The 12580-nt window shown below is 38.9% G+C and overlaps 1 protein-coding gene across 1 annotated transcript in view; it reads right to left on the reverse strand.

The window, feature by feature from the left end:
* Positions 1-12580, reverse strand: part of HAO1 (hydroxyacid oxidase 1) — a 52663-nt gene that overhangs the window by 33846 nt on the left and 6237 nt on the right. The window contains exon 2 of the mRNA XM_081560346.1: positions 11923-12074. Coding sequence (XP_081416472.1) covers positions 11923-12074 — 152 coding nt within the window. The remainder of the gene's footprint in view (positions 1-11922; positions 12075-12580) is intronic.

A 12580-nucleotide genomic window follows, 5' to 3' on the forward strand; every position in this document is an offset into this window, starting at 1 on the left:
TTCCAACAAGCTTTCTAGTAATGCTGACATTTGTTTTGCAGACTATACTTTAAGAATAATGAAATGGATATCTTGTTTCACTACGACTCATGCAAGTTGATTGGATATATCTAATGGCCTGAATAAAGCTAGGACCTTATGGGAAACAAGAGGGAGAAACTGACCAGGAGTTGCAGAGTGGGTAGGGGCTGGCTTGTGTCTTGTCAATTGCCAGCCACGTCCTGATGAATGTGTTTCTCTTCTCCATTGTTAGTCCTCTGTAGAGGGGCACAGGTAACTTTGCACCATTTTCTTATTCATTCATCTCTTAGTAAGATTTAAAGTCAAGGAACTAAACTGCACTACAGCAACAACCTCTTGGGCTTCCCTGGTGGCTCAGTGGTAAAGAATCTACCTGCCAATGCAGGAGACACGGGTTCGATCCCTGGGTTGGGAAGATCCCCTGGAGAAAGAAATGGCAACTTGCTCCTGTATGCTTGCCTGGGAAATCCCATGGACAGAGGAGCCTGGCAGACTACAGACCATGGGGTCACAAAAAAGTTGGACATGATTTAGTGACTAAACAACAACCCCTCAGCACACTTAGCCATTATCAGAGGTATTTTATAACCTTGCTTATAGAGAATTTGCCAGCTTCCTAGATTTCAGATTCAAAGAAAAAGCAAGCAACAAAATAAAAATAAAGTGACAGAAGATGAGAAGGAAAAGAGGTTTCTCAAAGATAAGAAGGCACAATTTGCCAATTATGGAATAGTTCTCGATGTTTAATGTCAGGGCAGACAATTGTTCGGTCACTAAGTCCTGTCCGACCCTGAGACCCCACGGACTGCAGCACGCTAAACTTCCCTGTCCTTCACGATCTCCCAGAGTTTGCTCAAACTCATTATATGTGAATTACATATATAAATAAGATGTCAAACCATCAAATGAAACTAAAGTTTATCATTCTAGGCTTGACAAGGATACATTTGAGAATGATGTTTATTCACTACCACCAAAACAACAATGTAAGCTATTAGTTTTCAATGGGAATTGATGTCTGTTATGTGGGACATTAACTCATGTGGAATAAACCAGAGCAGAACAATTAAGTAATGTGCTACTTTGGGTACAAATTATTTCTTTGAAAATAACCCTCCTTTATGGGAAAGGTGAGTTAAGCTTCCAAAATTATGTGTTTAAAGGAAAAGGGGTAATATTACGAAAGGGCAAAAAGGGGCTTTTTTAGGTGCATTTGATTAAAATGCTACTGCAAAACTTAGTCACCAAGACAGCTGTGCTGAAAATTTTGTTGAGAAAACCCATTTTGTCCTCTGCACAGGAAGTCATTACGCAATGGGGAAAATATGTGATGATCATGTACCAAGCAGTTGTGTGGTTCTAAACTCAGGGTCTGACACACTGAAATGTTTGCATAAACATGCACCATACTAGCCATTGAGGGGGTCAGAGTTTCTTTGCCTAGGAAGCTATTATTACACAGATTTGTTAAAGACACAATTAAAATTATTGTCTCAATGTCGAAAGCTATCATTTGGATTATTCAGGAAAAGAATGTTCTAAAGTCAGTCATCTAAGGGAAGAAAAAAACTTCTGCTATAATTATGTGTGAAATACTTAGAAGTGGTCAAAAACATTCATTTGCAATTTAGAAAATTTAACCAATTTAAAGCCTGCCCCAAAAGGCCAAGAATCCAGTGTTTTCATGATGGTCCATGGTCTGAATTTGGAACAATATAACACTGAGTGGTCATAATGTCGCTATACACCAAGAACTCTTCTTCATTGTACGGAAATATTTTCGGAACAATTCTTCCCAATGACATCTTAGCCCACCCTTCTTTGTTCCTACTTCATCTCTGGGGCAGCACTCTGCAATAGACAAAAACATTAGTTTTACTGTAATGATTCCTAGGTTATAATTCTTTCATTTTTATTGAGTCTCCAGGCCTTGTCATAGCTGGCAGCTGGCATGAAGACCACACCACAGTGAGATGCCTTTTAATGATGGGTTCAAGGAGTATCAGATTTACACATGGTGACTTCAATCAACCTCCCTCAATTTAACACCCTGAGTGTTGGAATCTATAGGTGAGCCTTTGACTTCTAGCTGTCACACTTTGATATCATCCAGAGCACTAATAGTTTGAGAAGTAGCAATCTCATGCTCTCAAGAAAGCTGCTCAGTTCTGGTGCAAAATACTAAAAATTGTTTCATTTGATGTTGGTCTTTAATACAGCTGAAGTCTAATCTTTTAACAGCTGTTTTAGATGAATGAAGTTTCTCTCATCGAAAAGTAATTTCAACACTGAACCTATCACTTTTTGAATAATTTTATATATGAATTATACATTTATATATGTGCAGATATATAAGATGCCCATAATCATTACTATATATGTATGTAAAGCTTCCCAGGTGATACTAGTGGTAAAGAACCCACCTGCCAATGCAGGAGACTATAAGAGACATAAGAGACACATGTTCGATCCCTGAGTTGGGACAATCCCCTGGAGTAGGAAATGGTATCCCACTCCAGTATCTTTGCCTGGAGAATCCCATGGACAAAAGAGACTAGCAGGCTACAGTCCATGGGGTCGTACAGAATTGGACATGACAGAAGTGACTTAGCAATACAACATGTATATATGTGTATGTATATGTCATGTGTATGAGTGTATGTACAGAAAGAGCATGTTTACTGACTTTTGATCATTTTAAATAATCAGAATATCCAAAATATACAGTAGTCATTAAATAGGTTGAAAATAAAGGCAAGAAAAGGTATGAATTGATGTTTTATACTACAACGATGCAAAGAGGTATCCCCTTCCAAATTTTTAACTGATGTAATTTGGACGAAGTTTTAGTGAATTATCCATTCTCCTTTATTCCTCCTTACTTTTGTTTCTTCTTAGTAAAAGTAGATACAGTAATGGCTGAAGACAAATCATTGGATCAGACGCTAGAGTGAAACAGATCTAGGTTCAATCCCCATCTTAACCACCGACCAATACTGGTCAAGGGTGTCCTTCACTAGTGTAAAATGAGGAGAATGATAAATGATAATGATCACACAGGTCTATTGTGAGGATTAATGATAGGCATGTGAAGTTCAAGTACCTGGTATATAAAAGGTACTCACTTCAGAAATAGTGAAAGTTTCATTTAAAGTAAATCTGGTGCTTTTCCTGGATTTAGTTAAAATTAAAACTTATGGTGGTATTTTCCTCATATATATACATGGTCACCTAGTACAACACATAAATATATAAATCAATAAAGCTTTCAAAAATACATCGTTTGGACCTGGAGCAAAGGAAATGACAATTTTTCTTGCTGAATGGTCTTTCACTCAGTGTTAAGGTTGATCACTTAATCTCGGAAAATCCAGAAAATTCAACAGCTAAATCTCTCACCTATACCCTAATTCAGCTCTTTGGGGCCTTTGTGTCACTCTGCAATCTGTTCCACCTGCACCTTAATAGGTGGTCAAGTCACAACTGAGTCCCAAAACTTCACTTTGGAATGTTCTGCCCTTTTAGGCTCAAAAAGAAAGTGTTTAGATTTAATGGTTTTATGGCCCATCAAATCCTGTGTGGTAGCCTCTAATTGCATCCAGGGGTAAGAATTTCTTTTTAAAATCTTTTTTTTTTTTTGGACAGTTTAATAAGAATTTACTAATATGCTGAGCATTCCTGGAACGCATTAGGTAGGTTTTAATTTTTCTCTATTTGAGGTCCCAGCACTCCCTCATGTGGTATTTGTTCACATAACAAGTCAGATGCAAAAGCACAAGTAAATATTTAATCTCTTTTTTTCTTTCATTATTATTTCCCATGATTAAACAGAGCAAAAGAGCTAATGTACCTCCATGGGGAATGAAATAAAATTTTACTACATCCACTGTGCATAAAACCAGAGAGATTTTCACAGTGTTATAGTAAACATTTTATTAATTGGTTCTCTGAGAAATCAGATATACTCTACTTATTTTCCAAGATGGATATTTAACCTAATGAGACCACTTCCTTTATGTGCTACTACCATTTGTATTTATTATTTCTATTTGTTTCAATATATTAATAGTTTGGAGGAATGATTTTGTATTCATCCCTGAGGCTTATATGAAGAATAAAACTTAAAAATTAAAACCCAATCTAATAAAGTTTCAAACAGATATGCCATTATAAGTAGGGGCATTTATATGACTACTTAAATATTATTGCTTGCTTGCTTAGTTGTTCAGTCATGTCTGACTTTTTGCAACCCTTCAGGCTGTAGGCCATCAGGCTTTTTCAGGCAAGAATATTGGAGTGGGTTGCTATTTCCTCCTCCAGGGGATCTTCTCCACCCAGGGATCGAACCCACATCTCCTGTTTCTCCTGCCTTGCAGGCAGATTCTTTACCCACTGAGCCACTGGGGAAGCTCCTTAAATGTTATAATAATTATCAATTGTTAAAATGTTGACATCCACTGCAATAACATCTTATTCATAACACTGTGCATGGCAAACTGCTTTCAACTGAATGTTCCCTGGTTATTCCTTCCATCTTGCGTGTGTGTGTGCTAAGTCACTTCAGTTGTGTCTGACTCTGCAACCCTATGGACTGTAGCCAGCCAGGGACTATAGCCTGCCAGCCTCCTCTGTCCATGGGATTCTCTAGGCGAGAATACTGAAGTGGGTTGCCATTCTCTTCTCCAGCCAGGGGATCTTCCCAACCCAGGGATCGAACCCTCGTCTCTTATGTCTCCTGCCTTGGCAGGCTGGTTCTTTACCACTAGCACCACCTGGGAAGCCCCCCTTCCATCTTAAAAGAATTTTAATTTTTGTTTGTTTAAAATTTAAGCACCTTTATTCATGCTCCTGAATTTTGCACAAGGTTCCTATTTCCTAATAAGTTTCATATCCTGCGGCTTATTCCATACTCTCAAAACTAAAGGGATAAAACTGTAAAAACATAGAACATTTGCAGTTAATATTCTGAGACTATATAACATACAGTTTGCTGTAGAGTCTTACTGCAATTAGACTGATATGACATTTGGTAATATCAGTAACTGGCCAGAGTATTATAGACACCATTGTGTATTGTGATTAATAATCTTGAACCAGGCATTTAATCTCTTCAAGCCTCAGTTTCCACATCCACGGGTGTTGTATAAAGGGCTTTGGGCTACACATTTTAAGACAGCATTAGGGGGTAGATGAGTTAAAAATTCAAATTACCTGGCACATATTAATTGCTAAATAAATGTTGGCTATCATAATTTTCCACAAGACTTCGAAATATCACTTTTTAAATTTATATAAGTGTTTTTTAAACACCTATTTGTTTTCAGCAAGATCCAGAGATAAATACGTATCTGATCAGTCTTCTCCAAACCAAGAAGACAGCTTTGAGAAATAAAAATCCAGTGTAGACAGATATTCACTCCACAGTCTCTATCCTCCAGAGCTGGCATAGAGTTGAAAGTAAGCGGGCTGGGAAGAGGTTTCAGAAATGTAAGGAAGGGCAGGTCTCTACTTTGGTCTCTCTTTTTGTATTTGATGACATTTTAAAAATCGAACAAAACAATTTATTTATATGCTGAAAAAATTGTAAAGATCATCTATTTCTGTTGGGAGTTTTCTACTTTTGAATACTTTTTCTTTGTTTCTGTCTTAGCAACAGAACCCTTTCTTTGAAGGGCTACTCTTTTGAATCCCACTAAGTAACAAAAGTAGCTGTGTGCTCAGTGACACACTTAACTTCCCTGAGATACTTGGAAACAACTCCAGCTCCTTGGGACACCGGAAATAAACCACTGCTCTTGCATAAGCAGCTCACTTTATCAGTGCAGAAGCGTAATCATAGAGAGTGAAAATGACCCGCCTCAAGGAGCGAAACTAGTTAGTGGTGAATTTCCACATAAATCAGATGCCCCAGCCTGGCAGCCCAGGGGACAGTTGTAGCCCACAAAAGTATTTGCTTTGGCCCACACATTGTTGCCCCAAACAGTGTTTTAAAGAATTTTGATTTATTTGCCAACATTTAAAAACCAGGAGATTGCACATAAAAATCAAGGTTTCTGGCTTCTCTTAAAAAAATTTTTTTGAAGATTTGGCAACCCCACATCCCCATTCCCATAGGGCATCAGTTAGCTGGAGGCAAGATGGGGCTACCCTCCTTCCATGGAATATGCAGTCTAGGCATGGTACCCTCTCTACCACTGAGCTTGCATTGTTGTTTTCTCAACTTCATCTCTCCTTGCACATGTACATTACCAACCTGGCCCTAAAAGCCATTTTTTGAGGTTTCTGCATAAAACTTAAAATAAAAAATTAAGCAAAGTAAAAAGAGCATTCTTTACTTCCACTAAGATATAAATGGAGTGTAATTTTCTGATGTGTGGAATGTATGGAAGAGAAATATTTTAGGGACTTGGAATCTCAGGGGCAAATAAAAATTGAGCCTCACTTCAGGAAGCTTTTCCCAACATTTATCTCATGTGATTCTCACAAGAATCTCTAGAGGTAAGATCTCTTATTTAAGCAGGGTTGCCAGCTATAGCAAATAAACATAGGATACCCTATTACAAATGAATTTTTATCTGAAATGCAACTATAACTAGCTCTCTGTATTTTATTTGGCAACCCTCTACTCATTGCCATTTTGAAAAGAAAGAAAGTGTAGCTCCATTGGTCACTCTACAATCACAGAGTCATGTAAAAACAGAGAGCTCTGTTCTTGGGTTTAGCTGATACTGGGGACATGTCCCACAGTGGTAAGGAGAAAGACCAAAGGATCCCTGAAGCAGGGCTCCATGAAGAAGCCTGCAGAACCAAGTAGGACAGTGAGACCCTGGCACCATGACAACTTTCAGAACTTTCTAGCTGCTCATTCTAATTATTCAGGCCAGACCATTCCCTGGGGATTTGAATATCCTTCGAAGGAAATGGCAACCCACTCCAGTACTCTTGCCTAGAGAATCCTGTGGATAGAGGAGCCTGGTAGGCTGCTGTCCATAGGGTCGCACAGAGTTGGGCACAACTGAAGCGACTTAGCATGCATGCATGCATTGGAGAACGAAATGGCAACCCACTCCAGTGTTCTTGCCTGGAAAATCCCAGAGACAGAGGAGCCTGGTGGGCTGCCGTCTATGGAGTCGCACAGAGTCAGACACGACTGAAGCAACTTAGCAGCAGCAGCGGCACTTACTCTTACTGACCAAGCTAGAGGGACCCCTTTCTTCAGAAAGGGCTGCTAACCTATTCTCCAAACTAGGCTTCAATTTCTCCTGCTAGCTAGGGACCAAGACCCTGGAAACAAAAAAAGCTACATTAAGGGTCAGATAATCAGGAGGGTGAGAAAAAAAGTCCTTCACAACAACATCCATAGATTTCATAATCTCCCCAAGGATCACGCTAGCTTGAGAGTATTTCCATATTTGGAAACAATAGAGTAAATCAAATATTAGCTGCATAATTCCATGTTGATTTTCTCAGTTTTGAGAGAAGGAAAAAAATCTCTACCAAATACAAGCATCCCTCCACTTTTCAAGTGCCTGTGGTTGTATTAATATTCAGTTAGCCACTGTCTTGGTTTGCACTCTTCCAGAAGCTGACGATGAGACAGTACTATGAGCCTAAGACTTTTATTTGGGAATGATCACAAGCTGAGCTGAAGGAATGGGAAAGTGAAAGAGGAAAGGGAGGCAGCCAAAGAGGGGTGTGATATTGGGCAGGTGACTTCTGAAGGCAACTGGGGCCCAGTCTTACTGGGGAAACCCTGGGTGGTAGGATGAGAAAATGCTTTGGTGACCCTGATCAAAGAGAGCTGGAGTATTTTTCCACCAGCCTGAAGGATGCCCTTCCACTCACCAACTTCCAAACACCACCCCCATCAGCTCCTGTTGCCAGAGAAAACATTAGGCAAAAAGTTGCATGTTCTGATAGAAATGGGAAGTGACAAGGGAATATATGATGAGCACCAATAGCATCTGTTCCAGACACACATTCTTTCCTTCTGAATAATCTGTCCATCCCACAACCAACACGTACCAACTAAGGTGCCCTTTTTTTTTAAGAGCTGATCACCACCAGTTTGGAGGATTAATAGCCATATTAAATAGACCATCAATCCATAGACTGTGAAAGGGACATAGAAGAAAACCTTAAGAATGTTGAAATCCTTGAGGGATGATTCTACTACAAATCTGGAATATAAACTGTCATGTCACTAGCCTGACAAGAACCTGTTCAGGATGTTAGCTTCTTGAAGCCAGTGTGTATAACCTTTCATCGCGAATTCCTCTGTGTTCTCAGTGTCACTACATCATCTTTGCTCTGCCTGTTCTGCCTTATCCTAATGTCTATCAAATGTTTCACTCTCCTGCATTCTCCTGGGGTAGGCATAGGCTGCTTTGCCTGCACCTAAAGTGGCACATTAATTCCCTTTTACCTTTAGGGCTTCCCTGGTAGCTCAGCTGGTAAAGAATCTACCTGCAATGTAGGAGACCTGGGTTTCAATCCCTGGGTTGGGAAGATCCCCTGGAGAAGGGAGCAGCTACCCACTCCAGTATTCTGGCCAGGAGAACTCCATAGACTATATAGTCTATGGGGTCACAAAGAACTAGACACGACTGAGCGACTTTCACTTTCACTTCACTTTCAGGGAATTGTGATTTACAGATAAATGGGCTTCCCCTCATAACACTTAATGGGATTTTCTGGAAATTAAAAGCAACACAAGGTGGCTAAGAGCCCAAACTGTGGAGCCAGACTGCCTAGGTCTGAATCCTATCTGTATCGTTTATAACTTCACACAATTGTGTGACCCTCGGCTTCTGCTGTGAGCTTCATTTTCTCATGTATACAATGGGCCTAATAATAGTACCTACCTCTTTGGGCTGTTTGGAGGATGTGATGCTTTAATACTTGTAATGCGTTTAGAAAAGTGCCTGGAGCATGGTAATAAGTGCTTGATAAATAAATCTAAAGGGGTATGACTCCAATAGGCCTTTAATAATGCCTCAGAGTTAGTGCTGGCAGGAAATAGTGTTAGATAAAACACTCGTGCCTAGGCTGTCAAAGTAGTTTCTAAGTAAGCTTTCTTCTCATTTTTCTTCCCACCTTACTCCCAGCAAAAAGAAGGAGTAGTGACCTTGGAATCATCAGAAGTGAGTTGGAGAGTAAGTCCTATTAATCACTAACTATGAAAACCTGCTCTGTATGGAACCAGCTCTTCACCTATCGGGGACAGTGACACCTGTCAAATAGCAAATATAGTGATTTATGTAAAAATAATTTGCAGCTTCAGGGTGTTTTATCAATTCAATAAGCTTTGCTTATTGCCTTCTTCACTTCCCTCCATTCTCATCCGTTCTCTCCATGGTTCCTTCTCCAGTTTTCTCTCTTGTTTTAAATTTAGCTTTTATTGCACTCTTCTAATTCAAAGAAAATTCTATACATGTGGACCAAAAATAAGGTTATAGAGTCACATCTGATTCTATAGTCAAAATATCCATACTCTACAAGTAAAAATTTGTAAAATGTGGTCTACATTCTTGGTCCTCAAAAATAAATATATTCTAGGACCTTACTATTGTTTATAACTGCTTTTTAAAAATTCTTATACTGTAACATATTTCTATGCCAGTCAACTCTTCCTTTCATATAATTTTAAAATGTTTACCCCATTCTTTATGCATCCTATTTTTTTTTTTGCAACCAATCTCTAATTCTGGGACATTTGAGTGATTTTCCTAACTTTTTTCTTATTAAAAAATAACAGGAATGGGACTTCCCCTGTGGTCCAGTGGCCAAGATTCCACACTTCCAATGTAGGGGGCCTGGTCTTCATCCTTGGTAAGGGAATTAGATCCCACATTGCAATTGCATTGCAAATCTGCATTGCATCAAAAGATCCCTCATGCCTCAACTAAGGCCTGACACGGCCAAATAGGCAAATACTTAAAAAATAATAATAACAGGCATAAAAATTCCTGAAAAAATGTCATTCCTCAAAACCATAAGTATTTCTTTGGAATTCCTAGAGGAAATTTATAGCATCACATGGAATTGGTATTTTTAAAGCTTTGATACACAGTGCCAAATTATTTTCTAGAAAGATTATTCCACTTTATACTCCTCCTACCAGTATTTAACAATGCACATTTTCAACATGCATATAACCTCATCCCACTATCTAATCTTAAAATAATATAATTTGATATTCAGAAAACAAAATTTTATAATTTACATTTATTTGATAATTATGGGTATGATAAAAAATTGTATATTTAATATGTTTATTGGCCATTTTTATGTCTCCATTTGTGAATGTCCTACTTGAATTTTTTCATTTACATCTTTTCCTCCATTTGGGGGTTAGATGTTATTTTATTATTCAAACATAAAGCTTTTTACTAGGAAAGACATTAACCTTTTGCAGTCTCATATTTTTTCAATTCTTTTTGGTTAACCATTTGTTTTAGTCTTTTATAAAAATTTGAGAGTGTGGAAATTTCCATTTTTGTGTGTGTGTTGACTTGTTTGCTTTTGTTTTACTGTTAGTGGTCTATGACATGCTTGGGAAGTTCTCTCTTATCCAAACTTTGAGTAGACCAATACCATTTCTCCTTTTTTTCCCTTCTCTCTCTCCATATTTCAGGATTACTGTAGACAAATGGTTGGGGCTCCAAGGGTCACTTGTCTGTGTGGTCCTAAAATTAAAGACCTAAATCTTCCCAGCACAATCTCACTGTGTCAGGCTGATATTCAAAGCAGTAGTTTGTGGAAGACATTTCAAGGAGGAAAGTGAATTCACAAGATCCTTATTTCTTAGAATTAAAATGCTTTAAAAATAGTATTTAGTTCCTGCTCTTTGGTCCTGAATTTTCTGCCTTCCTTGGTTTAGTCACTAAGTCGTGTCTGATCCTTGCGACCCCATGGACTGTAGCCCACCAGGCTCCTCTGCCCATGGGATTCTCTAGGCAAGAATATTGGAGTGGGTTGCCATTTCCTTCTCCTGCCTGCCTTCCTTAGCACAAAACAAAAAATCAGATAAAATTTGTTACCAACTTTTATACCTGCTTCTGAAGCAGAATGTGGGGAGATTTATCACTGCACACACCCTTTCAAATATCCATAGTTGCTAGCAGACTGGGAAGTTGACAAATTACCACTAATTAGGAATTTCCGCACTTCACATTTGAATTTCTCATTATTCCCTCCCAAGGCAGTTGAAAACGCTCTATTTTGGGGAATACAACCCATCCATAAACAAACTATGGCAGCAAACACAACCAACCAAGTCACAGTATTTGCTCTTTGACAGTGAGAATCATGTGGGTTTAGGGGAAGCAAAAAGAGCTCTGAAAATCAGGTAGATGTGAAGTTGAGTCCATATCTGTACTGCCTAGTTGTGTCACCATGTGTGAGTCCCTTTCTCAGACCTCGATTTTTTAAGATGTTGATATTAACACTCACAATATGAATAAAAGTCAGTGAGCCACTACTCCATGCCAGGTACTTTGTATGTGAAAACTCAGTTAATCCTTACAGTAATCCAGGGAGGTAGGTATTATTTTTATCCCGATTTTGCAGCTAATAAAACTGAAGCACAAAGCTATCTTGCTAAAGTAATACATCTAGAAGGTAGAAGAGCAGGACATGCAAGAACAAGCATTTCTATGTCAGCTGAAGGAAATGGCAACCCACTCCAGGGCTTGCCTGGAAAATCTCATGGACACAGGAGCCTGGTGGGCTGCAGTCCATGGGGTCACCAAGAGTTGAGCACGACTGAGCGAATTACAATGAGCTTAACTATTGTGAGCATAAAAATATCCAGGGAAGTGTTTGCTTGATGCATACAGAGAAGACAGTTACTAAATGTTAGTTTGTTTCTGTCCCTTTGAGTGAGAACCTTCTTCCTACCTCGCACCGTTGCAAGCTCCCCATCCACGTGAGCCATGCATTGCATGGCAGTGGCCCCAACGCAGATTGGCATGCTGACTTTTTGTCCTAAAACAGAAGTGGACAGGTCTATTTCAGCAACGTTCCGGAGCATCCTTGGATATAGCTTCCACCTAGAATTTGGGGTGGGGGGTGGAGAAAGGTTTTAGAATTTCAAAAGCATCTCCTTTTTCTAGGAGATATTCTTGTATTTTTCCCAGCAAGCAAATTACTTCACAAAGCTCAAGGAAATTGGGCAATTTTAATGCTTGTTAAGATGGAAAGTTATCAATAAGATTAATAATAAACTTCTCAAGTTATTGTTCTTAGTCAAGTACAATTAACAAAGCATAGACTTCGCCCATTTGAGTCTACAGCCTTTTGCTCTTTGAGAAATGCATTTGCATATCCAGACAATCAAGATCTAGAAGAGTTCAACCATCCTGAAAAATCGCCCCATTTCCTTTTGCAGTGAAACTCTCCCTCAACCAATCCCCCAACATCCTCTGATCATTTTTTTGTTCCTATAGTTTTACTTTGCAAGAATATCATAAAAATGGAATCATATATAGTTAGTCCTGAAATTACATATAATTGATCCTTGAACAAGCAGGGCTAGTGGGGTGGGTCAGTCCTTTAC

The sequence above is a fragment of the Giraffa tippelskirchi genome, chromosome 13 (assembly GCF_054371585.1).
Source record: "Giraffa tippelskirchi isolate mGirTip1 chromosome 13, T2T-mGirTip1v1.2.pri, whole genome shotgun sequence".
Lineage (NCBI taxonomy): Eukaryota > Metazoa > Chordata > Mammalia > Artiodactyla > Giraffidae > Giraffa > Giraffa tippelskirchi.